The sequence below is a fragment of the Falco punctatus genome, assembly GCF_963210335.1.
Source record: "Falco punctatus genome assembly, chromosome: 1".
Taxonomy (NCBI): domain Eukaryota; kingdom Metazoa; phylum Chordata; class Aves; order Falconiformes; family Falconidae; genus Falco; species Falco punctatus.
In genome coordinates, this window is record NC_137580.1 from 88,348,588 (window position 1) to 88,367,721 (window position 19,134).

At 40.2% G+C, this 19,134-nt stretch overlaps 1 protein-coding gene across 1 annotated transcript; it reads left to right on the plus strand.

Moving 5' to 3' along the window:
- Positions 1-8,929: 8,929 nt before the first annotated feature.
- Positions 8,930-17,624, plus strand: LOC308065468 (solute carrier family 2, facilitated glucose transporter member 11-like; the record flags this gene model as incomplete). Its single annotated transcript, XM_080391477.1, has 11 exons — positions 8,930-9,051; positions 9,895-10,055; positions 10,675-10,799; positions 12,310-12,439; positions 12,585-12,733; positions 13,344-13,531; positions 14,592-14,702; positions 14,778-14,879; positions 15,992-16,067; positions 16,996-17,123; positions 17,421-17,624. The coding sequence occupies exons 1-11, from the start codon at positions 8,977-8,979 to the stop codon at positions 17,622-17,624; spliced, it is 1,449 nt and encodes a 482-aa protein (XP_080247603.1). The 5' UTR covers positions 8,930-8,976.
- Between the last annotated feature and the right edge of the window lie 1,510 nt (positions 17,625-19,134).

The following is a 19,134-nucleotide window of genomic DNA, read 5'->3' on the forward strand; positions in this document are numbered from 1 at the left end:
TGAGAGGTTGTCTATTGCAATTACCATTCCTAAAGAAAATACAATACATATGTTGTATTTGCAAAGTAAGAGGGTGGGCAGTGGATAATCCTTCTAATTTTGTTACTGGTAAAATTAGAGCTAACATTCAAAATAAAAAATCAAAAGACACAGAATTAACTTTCTTCACTAAACCACCATGGAAACTTTGAAGGAAGTTCCAGCTGGGTAGAGAAACTTCTTTTAAAAAAGTTGAAAAGTCCTCCAGTACTTAGACTGTGAGGCATTTCCATACCATTTTCACCTGCTCCCACACCTTCTCATGTACAACTGTGATACTATTAAGCTTTCCTAGCTAGTAGCCTGATAGTGATATGAAATTGTGCATTGGAAAATAAAGATTTTGTGGATTGTTAATTAATTAATGTGAACAAGAGTAGCAAAGCTGATTAATCCAGAACCTTTATCTGGCTGATCTTTTCTTGCATTGATGCTTTGCATGTTCTGCTAAGATTATTTAAGCATCATCAAACAAGATGATATCCTACACATGCAGGGACTGTGATACCACCGGTTTCTTTTGTGATGACCTTGTACTATTTATTGCAAGGTGAGTACCAGTGGTTGTTTGTAACGCTCTTTGTGTTGGGAATTGGTGAGTCACTCACAATTGCCTTTCAAATCTCTGTGAACACCTACTCAGACATGTTAAGAAAAGCTTTAAACAGATACAAGATTTCAGGAGCCATTGGTAGCGGGTTCAAAATGCAAAGGATGCTTCCCAAAATAAACTGCAAATTGATTCCATTGACTTGCTATTCCCAGCTCTTTCCATCTGCCCTTCTCTGCAGAAGAAAAAAAATAAGAGCTAGACTACAGCTGCCTTTAAGTGGGTGTGCCCAGGTAACAAACACACCCATATCTCCACTCTAACAGGCATTAACATGAGCAGTCAAAATTTTCAAAATATATAATGTTAGGTGATTTTAAATGGGATAATTTGGATACCACAACACCTAACTGAACTAGCAGACTACGATTTACTACAAATTCTTTCTAACAAATCTGTCCAGATACAGCATGTCTTTGTAATTCTACATGAAAGCACACAGGCATACAAACACAAAGCCCTTTAATTAATTAATATGCTATGTTATCAGTGCAAACAGCTGCCAGCGACTGTGACCATAGTTTCTCTGTTCATGTTCAAGAGCCATGTGATCAGACAGAGAAGAGAAATATCAGAGACTATATTGATGTTTTAACAACTGTATAGTGTTAATTAAGGTTTATATTCTAACCACTGTGAGATAGGATCTTATTTTTTGCAAGACTGTGAACACAGGATATAAACATATGTCACTGGTGTTCTCATACCATGCTTGTTAATATCATGATGTCTGAAACCTTATGGGAATAGCTAATTAATAATACAAATAAATCTGCATGTACAAATATTATGATGCATGAATAGTACAGTTGTATCAAGATTTCCTCTTTGCTCTGCACAGCTATGAAGAAACTGTGGGTTGAGGGAGAGCACCAGGCAGAAGTGGATAATCTGCAAAAGCAAAAGGCAGTGATGGAAAACATCAAAATCCTGAGTGTGTTGGAAGTGATGGAAGACCAAACTCTGCACTGACAGATGTGCATTTTGATTATTGTGATCATAACTCTGCAATTCTCTGACATTAATGCAGTTGGGCATCTTCCCCTCTCCACACACTAAAACAATTTCTAGGCGTCTATAAAAAAGATCTGCAGTTTAAGCTTGCAGACACCATAAAAGAAGTTGTATTTGGGTGGGAGTCAAGCAGTCATGAGATTTACTCTTGACCGTCAACCAGGTGCTGATTTGGCTTTGAATGTTTTTGCCCATCCATTGACCACTCTTTATTTGGAAAACGGGCATTCACTATCTGCCTACCTAAAAGAAAAAGAAAGACCTTCACTGAGCTGGCAAAGTGCTATATATTTATTTAAGAAGAAGAGGTTTGGATTATGGACTTTTATTCTGTGATAACACTGGGGGCAGACTGGCTTGTGTATGTTAACCTGCTGACAACAGCTCCTGTACCCCCACACCTCACTGATTCCAAAAAGGCTAACAAGGTGCTGCTTGCATCCAGGATGAAATCTTATGCTTCGTTTTTGCCACCTGTGGCAATGATTCTATACAGCTTGCAGCTTCCCTAAGAATGTTGTAAAGGAGAATTTCTAATTCTGAGTCACCTGTTTGAAAATAAGAACAGCGTGAGACCAAACAGAACACAAATATTACATTTATCTTCTTCTATGCTGTTCTTTTCCCAGTTTGCACAGATTTCACAATATGCTGCAATTGTGACTGGTGGTACTTCTGAACTGTGCTCAACAGTTAAGCCATGGAGTAACTAACTAAACAGACATACAGAAAAATACATTACAATCAGTGTTCACTATTGGCACTGTACCAGATCAATAATGTATTCTACTGTGGTAATTTCCACTTTCATTTGTCGGTTCCTTCTCTCTGATTTTACTGTCCTCTTTCTCTTTTTCATATCTTCTTTTCAGGCATCCCAACTTTTCTGCACATACAGAAGAGAGAATTTTCTCTTGTAATCTTGGTCAGTGTCACTTTGGCTTTGCTGGTCCTTTTGCAGGAACCAGTCTCAGCAGAAGCACAGCTGGAAGGTTGCAGAGGGACTGTTCATCCCAGTCACACAGCACCATGTTAGGCTTAAAAGCATGACCCTTATATTCCTCTGTCCCCCTCATGAAGTCCAGCCATGCTAACTCTGATATAGCTCCAGTGACTCCTGAAGGAAGTCAGTCCTTCACCGGTGGTCTTGCTGGGCACCTTCACTACTTCATGGCTTTAAGAGACCTTTCCAGCTCAAGCATTCATCCTTCCAGGCTGCATAAATCCAACGTGCCAAACCTCAGGAGGCCTATTCTCCCAAATGCTTACTATTGCTGCATCTTTTGCAGTTACTGATAAACCAGACAGTATATGATTAACCTGCCAATATTAATGTTTGAGTGGTTTTAACCCATGCCAAGTTGTCTCTTTTTCATACTTCTGCAAGCAACATCTCAAATTATTTTGACTACTCAGTCTGCCTATCTCATACTCAAATCTCTTCTGGGGCCTGCCTGGACATAGTAGAGCTAGAATAGCTGTAGCAATAGTGAAAGGAGAAAGGAAAAAGATTCATGTGAATTCCTTCATCTTCCTCAGGAAATTCACCCATCATTAGTCCCTCTATTTTCACTTCTGTAGGTTCAACACTAAATGATGATGATAGTCCTATTGTTTTTCTGGGCCACAGCTGGCTTGCATCAGATGATGACCAGGACTGAAACTAAAATGATAGCAGTTTCTGTCAAAAGCTTTTTAAAAGACTCTTTCTGTTTCTTGCTTGAAAAGAAGTATTTTCTCAACAATCAGCAGAAAGGATAGGTCACTGGTGAAAATGTACCCCATTTACTTGCTTACCAGTCCTGACATTAGAGGTGATATCACACATTCAATCCATTGTTTCCAGTGAAAGTTTTTTCTTCCATTGTGTTTTCTACATCTGTTTCTGCACTTTTGAGGTGCTGCACACAGCTGGGTTTGAAGAAGGCCTTTATGTATATCACTAGGATCTGGTCTCTGTGTGTTCCTTCCCACTCTACTGTGTGTAAGGTACACTGTATCAGTGTGTTACTCAGGCTTTAGCTGTGCTTTTCCTGCCTAGACCTTTAACATTGATCAGTTTGGCAGGAAGACACTGCTGGGAAGGGCTATGCCTTCATGGCCTTGGCACTCTCTCCTCCCAGTTACGCTCACTCTTCATGTAAGAAGAAATTTTTAACTATTTTATTCCCATTGCTGTTTCACACCTAAAGACTCTCACATCTCATGTCACAATGACAAAACAAACTAGATGTAAACAGCTACAAAGTGAAACCACCATCACTGTCATAATATTGTCATCATGTTCAAAGTGCTGTAAAAGGAGAAGAAAAAAAATTATCTTTCTCTGGTTTATTTCCAGGAAAACCTCATCTATTTCTGCTTCCTTATCTTTACTGGGATCCTCATCATCCCAGGCATCTTCCTCTACCTCTTCCTTCCAGAGACAAAGGGGAACTTGGTTATGGAAATCATCAAAGAATTTGGCATACATTTTAGGAAGTATCCTAATTTCAGCTGGGATAGAGTTAATTTTCTTCTTAGTAGCTGGTGTAGTGCTGTGTTTTGTATTTGGTGTGAGAACAATGTTGATAACACACTGATGTTTTTAGTTGTTGCTAGGTAATGTTTATACTTAGTTAAGGACTTTTTAGTTTCTCAGGCCTTGCCAGCAGGAAGGCTGGAGGGGCACAAGAAATTGGGAAGGGACACAGCCAGGACAGCTGGCCTGAACTAGCCAAAGGGATATTCCATACCATGGGATGTCATGCTCGGTACATAAACAGGGGGGGAGGGAGATGGCCAGGGCCTACCAGTTGATGCTGGGGGACTGTCTGGGCATCAGTCAGCAGGTGGTGAGCAGTTGTATTGTGCATCACTTGTTTTCTTTTTTCCCTTCCCTTTGGATTTCATTCCTCTCCCCTTCTCCTTCCTTTTCATTATAACTGTTATTTGTTCTTCTGGTTTTATTTTATTTCAATTATTAAACTGCTCTATCTTAACCCTTGAGTTTTACATTCCTTTCTGATTCTCCCCCCCATGTCTCTGAGTGAGGGGTGAGTGAGTGGCTGTGTGGCACTTTGTTACTGGCTAGGGTTAAACCACAACAGGAAGACACCTCACAGCTTTACAAGAAATACTTCTCTTGAGGAAACCATAGCACCTACACTAGCTTCTACCTGGTCAGCAGAAGGACCATGTATTAAATAAGGTCATAAAGGACCTTGATGCTGGCAGACTGGAAAACAAAACAAAGGCAAATTATTTCTCTATTATTGGAAAAGATATAAATATTCCTTCAGAGACACAAGTGGAATCTTCATGAATGAAAGCCATTCTCGTATCACCTTAAAAACCCAAGAGCAGTCAATAATCAATGTCATCATAACACAAAATATGTGCTATGCTAAACTTACACATTTCACTTAGGAAATATTTTGTGACAAAATACCTTCTTTAGTTCCAGTCTCTGTGATTTTGCTATTCAGAATTTAATTTTGAGTTTTGGATTATAACAAACCCAAAGTCTCAAATCAAACCTAGAAGAAACCACTGAGGAATTCTCAGTGTGAAACTGAACTGCAGACCACTTCAGTCATCCACAATGAGCAATATAGCGGAAACCAATCTGGCTTAGAACCAAGCCCAGCCTTCAGCTCTTTAGACAGATTTATGCGACACACCTCATTAAAGTGGGTTTCGTGTGCTTGTCCATTTCACGGCAAGCATTTCTTACAGCCCTATATAGAACAAATCTCCTTAACTCTGTAATAATTCCATAAACATGAAACCATACACAACTTTCATTGTGTAGCAGAGCTTTTTCTAGAACATAGGTGAAATTTTTAACAGAAACCATCAATTCCATTGACTTGACAAAAAACAAGAGTTAAACTTCTAGGATAAAATCCTCCTAAAATTGCTGGTAAGGTGAAACAGTACCATGCCACACAGTCATGTGCAACTCAGCATCGCCAGAAATCCCCAAAAATGTAAGAGAAATTTCACTGTGAGCTGGTGGAATTAGCTGCTCTTTGAGTGCCTCAGTAATTATTTTCAAGGAGTGTAGGAATCCTTATGACATAACCCCCCTACACTTCAGTACAATTTTAGAAAAAATATGTAATAAAAAGGAAAGATTAACATTTTGAAACAGTAAGTAGTCAATAGCTAATCAACTTGCATTTTTGTACAATTAAAATGTTACAATTGTTGGTGTTCAAGAGAAAATACTTAGAAAAATGCCAAATCATTCTAAATGCTACTGCAAGCCAGAATAAACAGCATTTGCTATGCAGTTATATAGGCAATAGTTGGAATTGCACAAGTAACCAAGGTTTTATTATTAACATGTATTTTTTCTCATTTCTTTAGACTCACAGTATTTGCAGTAAACCCCTCTGTAAATAATTGCATTCTGTGTTTTATGAACTGAAAGTACAAGTCCCAGGGGTGAGCCTGGGCATTTACTGAGGACTTCAGTACAACCCCATCTGCCCCCACCCCAAGCCTTGGGGATGGGGGAAAGTCCCCTGGCATGAGTAAAAGCAAGCAAAAGACTTTGAAAGCAGGAACATCACAAGGCATCAACCACACACAAAAGCCCCAGGCAAACCTCTTTCTTCCCAGTGCTGTCTCGAGCAGAAGCCATGTACAGCTACAGTTTGAACTTAACCTCAGAAGAGAGGAGCCTCTGGGAACTAAAGGTGACTTTTCAATGTCTGCAACACTAATTTTGGAGTTGTTCTGTGTCAAAGCTGAAACCTGAGGGATTAAGATCCCAGTTGTCTCATCCTAACTTAATAGGGAATATTTACCTTCTTCGATTACTCTCATGAGTAAGTGGGTCTTGGTTACCAGCTGTTTCAAGCAGAGCCTTCAGGACCATATGCTCTATTCCAAAAACCTCATGCCTTTTCACCATAGCTGGCTGACAAACATCCCCATAAACACCACAAGAAATACCCTTCCTCAGTACATTCTAATTGGTACATAAAGCCAGAACAGCAGAATACAGCTTTCAAATTTGTCTGGTTTTCATCTAATAAGCAATATTTACTATGCCAATGAATCTGAAACAGAACTCCATATACTTTACTTAACAATAAATAGCAGTACCTAAACCTTGTACCAGCTGCTTTTTGCTTTGTGCAGATTATGGCAGATATACTCATCGGTCTGTATCATAGAAGTAAAGTACTTTACTGTTCCTGGAAAACTGTTTAGATCTTTTTGCCTGAATTGTTCTCCTTTCCCTTTCCAAAGCCCTCACTATGCCCCAGGTGCCAACTTCTTCTGCTTTGAAACTTTCCCCCTGCAAACTGGACTAGTTGCAACTATTTCCTGAAATATTTAATCCATCAGTGTTAACTTTGGCCAGTCAAAGTAAATACAAGTGAGTGAAGAAGAAAAAGTAAAAATTTAACTCTGGTCTTTGAAGCCAAATGCCCACTGCCATACCAGCAGGCAGGAGCCAGAGACACAGAAGCCTGTGATCCCTGAAGGTATTTAAAAGACGTGTAGATGTGGCACTTAGGGACATGGTTTACTGGTGGATTTGGCAGTATGGTTGGACTTGATCTTAAAGCCTAAATGATTCTATGATTCTATGACAAAGACACATCACACACTGGACAACCAACCCCTAGCCAAAGATGACCGGCTTCCTATCAGACCTGGTAAGTACTTGGTGGGGTATTTACACCTGTGATATTTTTGCATAATACTAGTGTTTCAAAGAAAACAAAATCAGTATCTCAGTAAAAACAGCAAGGCTCCTATTCACTAAAAGCATCTTAGAAGTAGTTCTGCCTACCATTTTGAGGTATTACAGATGTTTGCAGTACATCTGCCATCCATCTTTGTCATATTTTTTCTTAATTAATTAATTAATTAATTAATGTTTCTTAAATGTTTTCATTTACTGGAAAATATTTGCTCACCTCCAAACATAATTTGCTGTGCTTACCTGCTGAAAAAAGAATTTTGTTAAATGTATCATTAATTATTTATTGCAAAGATGGTGGGCAGACGTTTTGAAAGGCAGGGAACAGGACTGGATGTTGGCAGCTGTGGCATCTTGACAGGGATGTTTGCAGGAGCCTGCAGCATTTATATCCTGGCTATGGCTGAGTCTTGAACCCAGAGGCACTGCCTCACACATCAGTGAGTCACCTCCAATAGGACAAAGCCTCTCTGAGAAAAAGCTCTCAGCTCCTGCTGAGCACAACGTCTTGTGCAGGGAAGAGGAATATGGCAGGGTACCCCTGAAAGGCTGTCAGTTTTTCATTCATTCATGGCATATTCACTATGCCCTGCTGCAAAGGCTCTGTAGAGTAAACCTAAAAACAGTGCTGGTTGTGTATTTTCAGATCTGTAATCAACCAGAAAAATGATTAAAGTAGGATGCCTGTTCTCAAAGCTCCCAAAAAATTAAGATGACCATGCTGCTTGAGACAGACAGGTTGGGCAGGAGTTCAGAACTGATAATGGTAAAAGACCTAGAAAAGACACTTTCCTTCAACCGCACAGCTTGAGCAGAACCATTGGAGAAAGGAACTTCTGTCCCAAAACCTTTCCTTGCTGTTCCCTTCTCTCCATCTAGGTAAAAACCTGTGGATTTCCAAGGGCTAGCATACTGTCAGGAACCTGAGTAGAAAAACATGCCACAAACAACACTAGTATAGGATTTTTTCACCATCTCAGGCTTCTTTTTTTAATTTTTTGCTGCTGTGGGTGATTTCAGGAGGCTTTGCCACAAATCCTGGGTAGAGGGATCACTGCCCAATACTCAATGGCTGAAAGCTAGCCACAAATCCTGGGCAGAGGGATCACTGCCCAATACTCAATGGCTGAAAGCTAGCTAGCACAGCAGCTGCTCCCTCAGATAAGATAGGAAAGGTCTGGGTACAGATGGCCCAGTCACTAACTGTGGGCACAGGTCTGAGCTGCAGGTAGCCTGGCTGCTGTCCAGATAGCAGAGAAGAAAATAAGACTTCCCTCCTCAAAAGCACTCTTACTTGTATTAGTCCTGGAGTGTAGAATGACCTTCAGATTGCTACTCTGCTGACTAATGATTGAGGAGGGGTGGGAAATATAATGGTGGCCATAGCTAAAGGCTGCATTTCCTTAAGTTGGGTGTAGGGAAATCACAGCAGGATGTACACTTCACACCAGGGCAAGCAGAGGGAACACTCTTTACCCGCAAAAACCTTGAATGAATGAGATATTTCTGGAGAACAAAAGGCACATTGCAAGAGCAGCCTGATGTTAAGCTACAAGCTTAAGAATATTTTGTTCTACCTCTGCAGGTACAGTACCAGGGGTTCTTTCAAATGATCGCTGTCCTGGGGATCGGTGGAACATTCCAAATTGGCTTTCAAATTTCTACGATCACCTACATGTCTCGGGTAAACAGACACACACATGACACACTGGTTAATGGTGGCACGGAGTCTACACTGCTGCTTGAGGATGCTCCTATCTGGCAGTCAGCGAGGGTTTAAATCACTTATGCTCCTCTCGAAATTCATTCCCATTGGTATGCTATCATGTAAAGCAGAACATGTCAAAGTGTTGAAAATAGAAGAAAAGAGAGATGCGCAACTTGTTCCTCAGAAGACACACACTGACTGGGGTGGCACCTGTGTCCTCTATAAACCTACAGCACGTGCCTGCTTCAGTGGTTTCATTTGATACTTTTATAATCTTCACAGACAAACAGAACAATTCAAGTAAACCACCCTCTAGGAAAACGTCTGCTTCTCTCCACTGATCACAGATAAAACTTCCTTTCAAGATAACTGGGGTCTAGAGGGAAGACGTTATTATTTTGTAGAGAGCACCTTATGCGAGAAGTGTTATTTTCAGGCTTTAGAGCACTGAGTTCTGAGTGAGAAAGTATTTAGGAACTGCACTAAACAGGCACTGTATAACCTGGAATTATTGCCATGTATGGGAGAGAAAACCCATAATAAATTTGCAGCTCTTTACAGGGCTGTTCACACTGTATTTCAGTACAAGTCTCTGCCTCAGTTCCTCAAATTTCAAGGACAATAAAACAAAGAATGAACTTTTAATGGCAAAATTAAGATAGCATACTCTATTACACTGTCTAGTAGCTAATGCATACTTTCAGAGTTTATATGAAATAGTGACTTTAGCTTAGCAACAAAATTATGTTTTAAATACAATAAAGTATATGCACTGGGGTGACAGTTATTGTTAATGAAAATTCTTTTTTTCTGTTTCAGCATGTTAAGGCTTTCATTAATGAAACTTGGCTGGAGCGATATGGCTACCCCATCCACCAGGATAATCTCTTGTTCCTATGGTCCATAACTGTGTCCATTTTTGGTATAGGAGGTCTCTTGGGTTCTTCAGGAAGTCGATACCTGACTGTCAAGTATGGCAAGTATGTATGTTTAAAGACAATTTGTCAACTGAACCGTAGCTTAAGGAAATGACAGTTGAAGTTTTAAATGTAAGACAGACTTTTATGCTTAGTCATGGCTGTAATGCAGCCAGCTTAGCAGTGGTGCCAACAGATTTTGCTGCTTCTTGCCCTTGTCCTGTGTCAAAGGCTAATCAACTGTGCTGCCAGCCTGTCACACCAGACACAGTTACTCAGGTTGGGTTGTCTCAGCAAGGACAAAAGGCAACCCCCTGGATGAAGACAAAATGGGTTTCTTGGAAGTGCTACTCAAAATATAGCAGCATTGCAATGTTCCTAAGTGTTACCTCAATGCGTTCCATGATGGATTTTCAAGTGCAGAAAAGCTTCAGGACTTTTCTCTACTACAAAACCCAGAAGCATTCCCAAACTCCCAGGTCTACTGATGTGCCAAGGCACACCGTGAGTCCAGAGTATCCAGTGCCAATAGTGTAGAAGGCTTATTTTGTCCTGGACCACATATGTATAATTTCTCAAAACTAGCAAGGCAGTTTCATTCAAGACATCCTGCATGCCAGGAGCTGAAGTGCCATTTCCCTTCTGATTTATGAAAATTGTTTTTACTTTCTTGCACGTACAGAAAGAAATGTCTCTTGTGCAACAATCTGCTCATGATAGTGGCAGCATCTATCATGGGCTGCAGTAAAATAGCCCAGTCCTTTGAGATGATTCTAATTGGACGCTTCATGTGTGGAATAAGTGCAGGTAAGTGATTTTTTCCCACAGGTAAGCAAGCTCTCCCAAAATTTTACATCATTATCCAAAGTAAATAATAACCCTCCACTAAGAAAATAAAATGTTTAAGTCAGTGATCCCTTGTCAGAAGATATTCTATAATACCTAGCAATAAAAATCACAATTACTACTAATTTCGCTGACAGCAAATGAAATTCAGCTTTGCCAAGTGTATAAATATTCAGAGATGCCAGGAATGTTTTGATGCAGTATGAAACAAGGTTTTTTCCTGATGGAAAAATATGTATAATATTATCTTAATTTTGGTTAACAGTACTGGAAATTATACGGTATATGGTTTAAAGTTAATATTCTCATAAGGCTCCAGAGCATCAGGCTGTTCAAGACCACAGCCATTTATTTTTGACTCTGAACATATTTCAGGAATGTTCTACAAGGGTATTCAACCTGCTTCAAAGCAGCTAAGTCCTTCAGGTTAGTACTAAGAGCTGGGCATAATCAAGTAAAGTCACTCCTGGCAGGTAGATCGCACACAGCAAAACCATCCTTTGCTGGTATCAGTATGTCTTCTATTTGTCTCCTACACAAAAAGTTGCTTTTCCATTCAGTTTGGTTATTGACAGGGATGCCTATTTTTAACTTATTTCATCAGAAATTAATGTCTGTTTTTCAAATAACTAGATTTTGTACATTGTTTCTCTGACATACAGTTGTATTGAAGTTGGATTTTGAGAACTACTCATCCACAGGGGTCCTGCTATGGTCTAGAACCTGTGCAATGCCTCATGCAAAGACTTAATTTTTGTTAAATAGATTGCATATATGTATTGCTTGACCATCACATACAGTTAAGAGAAGAATATTTGCTTTTAAAACAGATAAAAGGGAGTGTGACCATCATATTAGGAAAAAGCTCTTGTTCCCACACTAGTTTTCAGCATGCCTGAGTTATTAAGTACTTTGGATATATCTGTAAACATCAACTCTGCCTGAAATCATCAAAATTATTGCTGGACAATGGAAAATAAATACTTGTGTCTCCCCCTAAGTTGTGTACAAATCAACATTCTATATAGCACTGTATATTTTAATCTGCTGTGGATCTACCATACAGTTCTATAGCATTATGTCAGAAAAGGTTGAGATTATGTGGGTTAACTACAAGAATATTACATATTACCACAGGGTGTTTAGTTATTCAGCACTTGCATACTCTGTGCCCTTTAAAATATGCTTAGGCTCAAAGAGATGCTATAATGAGGCTACACCTACACCCCAAAGGGAAAACTACATTTCTTAAGATCAAGGAACTACACTATACAAAGAGGTCCAAATACTTCTGTAGAAAGGGTTAGAAAATCCAGTACTGAAAAATCTCATGTGGGTTGAGGTATAAGAAACAATTTGGTGCATGAGGCAGCTCTATTCTGTAATGCTTGTATTATTTACAGGCAATTTTATTTCCAATGGTTATGAATGTCTTCTTTCTTCTCTGCCATAATTGTCTTCTCTCCTGAAGGTCTTTGTGCTCCTCTACATCATCAATACATTGGAGAAATTTCCCCTAGGAAGCTACGTGGATTTGCAAACTCTACTTCCTCTTTCTTTTGGTCACTGGGAAAAGCCATAGGGCAAATTTCAGGACAAAGGTAAACTATAATTGATTTCCCATGCAGTTAATTTCTGGATCCCCTCTACATTTTGCCTCTTCCTCTGCTTTTCTACCCATTCCTTTCTCTCCTCAAACCCAATGCAATGAACTTTTATTCTACACACACATTTTATCCCCACCAGGGAGCTGCTGGGCAGCCAGTCCCTGTGGCCCATGCTGATGGCCTCCTGTGGACTTCCAGCAGTGGTCCAGCTGGTCACTCTGCCCTTCTTCCCTGAGTCCCCACCATATCTGCTCATGCATAAAGGAGATCAGGAAGGCTTCAAAAAAGGTAACTGAGGGCTCCAGGTTCCTGTTCCTCACTTGACTTTCAATTGTTTTGTGATATTTTCTCTTCCCAGATGGAAAGAAAAAGAACAGGACAAAGTTTCTCCCTGCTTATTTCCAAGATGACTCTGTGAATACCTACTAAGTATATTTTTGTTGTAGTCCCCATATAGAACATGAAGCTACTTCTCTCTACAGTTCTATATTACAAAACCTTTCACATTCAGCTGACACCACCTGCACTGTCAGTTTGATGATAAATGATAAACGGCTGTTTACACTGCAGGGCTCCACAGGACACCCCTTAGCTCTGCTTGTTGGCTGTTTACACTGCTCATACCCTGAAAGAATAAGGAAGGGAGAAAAATGGACCCGTGGGCAGGGAGGGAGTCATTGTACACCCCACTACACCCCTCTGCCACAACAGGTCCCTTTGTGCAGGAGGTAACCAGAGTTCTGTAACACTTTATAGGACATCTCTGCCTCACACCACAGCCACAGTCCATGCATGATGTACTGCCAGACACTGGCACCACCTACTCAACAAACTCCTTAGACAGCAAACAAAAGAGACAAATTAACATGGCAGGTCTCGCTCTCCTTCTCCTCCACAGCCATAAGGCAGCTTTGGGGTGAAGGCCATCACCAAGCAGAGACTGATGACATCATGAAAGAGAAGGCAACAATGAAAAACACCAAGATCTTGAGTGTCCTGGAGCTAATGAAAGAACGAGCTTTCCGTTGGCAGCTGTACATGATAGTTATTCTGACCGCCACAGTTCAGCTATGTGGCATCAATGCAGTTGAGTGTATTTCCCCTTTAAAGTCTCAAAACACTTATTGACAACCTTGAAGGAGACATCACGGCTTCCAGGAGCTCCACCCATTTTTCTCAGGCTTCTTAGGCCACAAGTTGCTGTCTGCCACCCCTCCTACAGGGCAGCAGCAGCCTGCAAAGGTTGGCCAGGCCCTTTATGTGACATCTGCCCAGCTCTTGGTACTTGTGGTACTTCCTCAGTAGTTAGGCTTATTTAACAGCCATTTTTGGAAGCTGTTAGAAGGCTCCAGAGCCTAACATAAATAAGCCCACTTTATACTGGCAAAATCCTCAGTGGAGCTCTATGTTACTGCTTTCTGCAACTGCAGCTATTTGCTCCCCAGCTCTTAGCATCCTAAGATGCTGGGACAGCAGTATGCTCATTCTGCCTTTAAAGCTAATCAACAATCACGCTCACTGTTCTGGCAGCTTCTGCAGTTCTCCCCCTCTTCCTTACAGCAGCACTTTTCTGGGATTGTTTTGAAGCCACAGCTTTGCAACTGCCTCCATGATTCATCTACCTCTAACATCACAATGTAGCAACATCTGTAAAAGAAATACACAGCTAAGGCTAACAGAGCTTAAACTGGAGTCTTTATCATCTCAGCATATCTCCAAACAGTAGCAGAGATACTTGAAAAGATGCTTGTTTTACTTTCTCACAACTCCATAACCCATGCTCTTTTTTCTTGAGAATATTCTACAATGATGTTTTTGGATGGGCTCCAGAATAGATGATATACCTAGCTGTTTCTGAAAGCACCTAAATCAGGACTCTGCAAACTTAATTACATTGCAGCAGCTGGAGGTCCTTTAACACAGCATTTTATCTTTTATCTAATTCATTAATTGATTACATTTTACAATGTTTTTGTCTGCCAGTAAAGTGAATACTACCAAAAAGAGTGCAGAATTCTAGCTCGCTCCAATGTTGAGCTGTATGCTCCTTGGTTAGCAGCTCCTATCTAGGGCAGCGTCACACAGGTATGGGTAATTGAAATCAATTACTTTCTTCTCTTACTGTTTTATGGGGGTTTTTTTCCAGATTTATTTTTATACTTTTGAAGTCCTCCAGGCAGCTGGCTTTGATGAAAGAATGGTTTCCTATATGACCCTCTCCGTTGGACTCTCTGAACTCTTAGCTAGTGTAGTCTGTGTAAGTCATTTCACTATGGGAATGGGTCACAATTTGCTCTTCTGGCATTGCTAAAAAAGTTGTATTGTCCTTCAGAGCTCCATCATTGAGAGACTGGGCAGGAAAGTGCTCCTGAGAGGAGGCTATTTGATCATGGGTTCACTGCTAGCTGGTATCACCGTGACTCTCTCCCTACAGGTAAGGAAATTCTTCTCATGGCAGATTTCTCCATCTATTCTATTTTTAACCTCTGCTCAGCAGGCATGACCATGCTACTGAGAAAGGAACGTGAGGCTTAGAAGTACCAAAATAACTTCTGTGTTAACAGCTTACCCTCTAGGAGGGGAATATCCTAAAGGTCGAGCTTGTCTATCCACAGGATTAAACCCTCTCTCAGCAAGTACTCTCTTGTATTCCTACCTTCCTTTCAATGTGATCCCATGAGCTCAACAAGGAGCATGTAAAACACTGGGAGACTAGCACGATTTCATCTCATTTCATCAGACTGCAAGCACCAAACACTGGCCAGCATAGATCAAAAGACAGTCCTAGGGAAATGGCCCTTTCTATTCATGCAGTTTTTAACAAGTAACAACAAAACCCCAGACTCCTTGCATCAGTTAATTTAAAATTTAACTTTGCTGCAGAAGATACTGGGAATGCACATAGGTGTTCACAGACTGGAGACCATTTCACCTCTGTAAGCGCTGTGTCATTGCTGTAGCTTCTTCAGAAGCAAGTCTCTTGGGTTAGCAGTATTCATCCAAGAGCTACTCTATAGATGCTGCTGTAAAATTAGACTTGAAGCAAGGTGGCAGCAGACTTCCATTTTTGTTCCATTCATGAAAGGATCTCAAACAGAAGAGAGAAAACTTTTCCCCAAAGCATTGGGTCTCATATTTTGTTGACTGAGATCCAGGTAAGTTCCTTTTCAGTACCAGTTATTGAACCTATCACTTAACAGAAATGAAGAAAGATATGATTTGGCCTCTCCATATTTCTAAGGGCTGGGGGAAGCACTGTGGGGTCAATAAGAAAGGAGAACAGGGTGGAAAAGTATCATTCAGACTTCCTTTACTTGAAGACTTCGAAGCTTGACAGCTGCCTTATGCTAGCAAACCTGCTTCTCTGCTCATCCAAGAAACACCTCACTGCTCCATCCACAGGAAAAAGCACACACATTTCTCTGCCAGTTCCTACATGCTACATTTTTTCTTGAGGTGACAGTGTTGGAAAACAAGCAGTATTTCTCACCTACTGTTATGAACAGGTTCACCCAGAAGTTTTTTATGGGTTTTGTTTTTCCCCAGGACTTTTATTTCTGGATGCCATACTGCAGCCTTTGTCTAATTATCTTGTTTACAGTTGTCTTTGGAGTTGGGCCAGGTAAGTGCTCACCCAAAAGTAATAAAGGAATCGAGTCATGTAAGCTTATTAATATGGCTAGGAAAATACTGCATAATATTGCATAATATTTAGCATAAGTAAATTAATTTAATCTAATCTTGTAGTCATTTAAACACTGTGAGTCCAATCATTGGCCATAAACTTCAATGCCAGCAGGACTGGGTTTTGCTAACAAGAGGAAAGGAACACAGCAAAAAGTACTCACTGGAAAAATACGGCAAAAATAGAGTAAAAGCAGATGGCTAAAAGATTTTTTTAAAATACTAATAAAACTGATAGAGAAGAAGAAAAGCAAGAGTTCTTTTAAATTCAGTGTTGTATAATGTTACATTTTGTCCAACATAGACAGCAGTGAAAAAGACCTGCTTTGGAGTAAATCTTTTCCTAACATATACTACCTGTTCCTCTTAAAAGATTTTTTTTTGAAGCTTATTCATTTTTTTAAATACTTGCCTTCCCATATGGCAGGGTTGAATTATTTTCCTAACCCCAAGCTGTTGAAATTCTGTGACTTCAAAATATAACTGAAATGCCTGGGAAGTGAATCTGGGAGATCATTCATTGGTGATCTACCAGTATCATGCTGGGAATTCTTATTAGTAACAATAATTGTTATTCCACTGTTGCAGAGCTTCTTTCATGAGATGTCAGACTTTCTCAAGTGTTAACTACTTAATTCTTGAATCTCCTCAATAAATTTATTTGAATATTTTACCAGTTTCATAAACCAATATTTATAAGATGCCACAAATATTTTGCTTTCTAAAAAAGTGACACACTCAAGTGTTTTGAATGCCAGTCCATGACAGTAGCATCTATTTTCTGGCTGTGTAACAGTAACACTCATTCCAAATGTTCAAACCAAGCACATCAACATGTAATAACTCTTGTTCTTCTTCCCTTTCAGCTGGTGCCACGGTTTCCATTAGGGCTGAAATTTTCAAACTTTCATGCAGACCACCTGCATTTGTGATCGGCGCAGTTCTCAACTGGATGGGTGTCTTTGTGATCGGAACAACCTTCCCATTCATTGTGGTAAGTGATTTTCCCTGGAACAATCTCCAGGGGGTCTAAGCTCTAGTCAACTATGGGAGCAGGAAGAGCAGCCGGAGATTACAATGCCATGTCAGTCTAGAGTGGCCTTGGCACCTGCTCTCCCAAGTCCGCTTTTGCAATTGAAGGGCCCTGATTTGCCCAAGATACTTAGTCAGACTGAAATATTGTCAGAGGTCAAAATACAAAGAAGTCCTTATCAAATTCAAAGTAGTTTGGGACCCAAATACAAAAACCATGCTCATCTTGCTCTTTTTCTCACTTTGCTCTTCCCTGCAGGAAAGACTCAAGCACTTCTGCTTCCTCATCTTTATGGGGGTACTTTTCACTTCAGGGATAATTATCCACCTGTTCCTTCCAGAAACAAAAGGGAAATCAATCATGGAAATCACAGAAGAATTCAATAAGCTAAACTTTAAAAAGAAACGTATTCCAACTCAAAATCGTGTCACAGAGGATTACAACTTCTGCACCAGGCTTTGACCGGTCGCTAGGGGGAGTCAGGCTTTACTGAAAGGAAGGAAAAAAAAGACTGTCGTTCTCTGACTAGCAAGTCGGTCCAAATGGACTGTCAGCTTTCATATCTGTCACTTACAAGGTTCCCATGTTGCCAAACCAGCACCTTTCTCAATCACTCCGCTCTGGGCAGCTTAGAAAAGGGATGAGGGCTGGTATTAACAGGATAGACTCCTGTGGTCTTTTCCAACCTAAATGATTCTATGAATCATGAGCATCTTGGCTTAACTTGCTGATACGTAAATCTCTTCTTAACAGAGCAATTAATACACACTGAAACTACATGCAGAATTTTTAAACACTCTGCTGACCACAGAGAAAAGGAAGATCTGTGATCTCCTCTCTCTCTGATTTCTGAGTGTGTTTTTACAACCCTGAAATGGGAATAGTGAAGTGCTTGGCTTGCTATCCCTGGCTAGGGTTCAATGCATAACGGATTAAAGAAAAAATTTAGTGGAATAGGAGAGAAATTCTTTGTTTCTCTAGACTCAACTGAATAATCAGACCTTGCCAGGTTCCCATGCATAATGCCATGTTGTCCTTGTGTTGTATCTAGTTTGACAGACTTCAGTCCTTTTGGACTGAAATTTTCTAAGTCAGCAGCCATCCTTGCTTTGACTTAAATTTAATTTTTTTGCTAAAAAATTCAGCCATTTTGTCCTAAACTCAGGCTTGTTAATGAAAAAGTATGGGGGAAAAGTTCCTATACAACTCTTCTCAAGGAATAGTGCCTTTCAGTGGCAATATAGTCAAAGGATTCATGGGTAGAATCCAGTCACCATAAAACACAAGCACCTAGAGTTATTTTAGATACTCTGTGCTGTCTTGCCCATCACTGTCATCATCTGGAGTCTGTAACTCCTCTTCCAGGATCGGAGTTGCCACAGATATCTTATGGGCTGTGGAGCCCATAACAGTTTAGCTGCTACTTCCCTTTGTGTGACTTTCAGCTACCTGGACTCAATTTACTCCAGAAGAACCACCTTGGACTGGAATTCCTGGCTGTAACAGAATAGCTGTTGCTTTACAGTTTCTTCAAAAAACATCTGTACAGTACCTGGCTGTATGTACAGCAGACTGTCAGCAAAAGCTCAGTCATGTCCTCCACCTCTCGCATACATGCAGGGCTCCTGCCTAGGGTGTATTTCTCTATCATGACTAAGAAGTGATCACACATACTCATATTTCAAGGATGTGCAATCAGTACAGACTCTTCAGTTTTGTTCACTGCAAGTGTAGATACTGATTGACAGCTGTAGAGATGACTGTAAATATTTTATGCCTTTAATATTTTGTCAGACTCATACAGCTAGATAAGATTTACAGAAATGTAATTCTAACATAAGGAACTTCTGAGGCATTCATTTAAGCATTTCCAAAAACAATTTATGGTTTAATACACAGGGTTTTGTAGCATTTTTGCCAATTTTTACAAGCATGTAGTGTACACAAAGATAAGGAAACTAAGTGAGAGAAT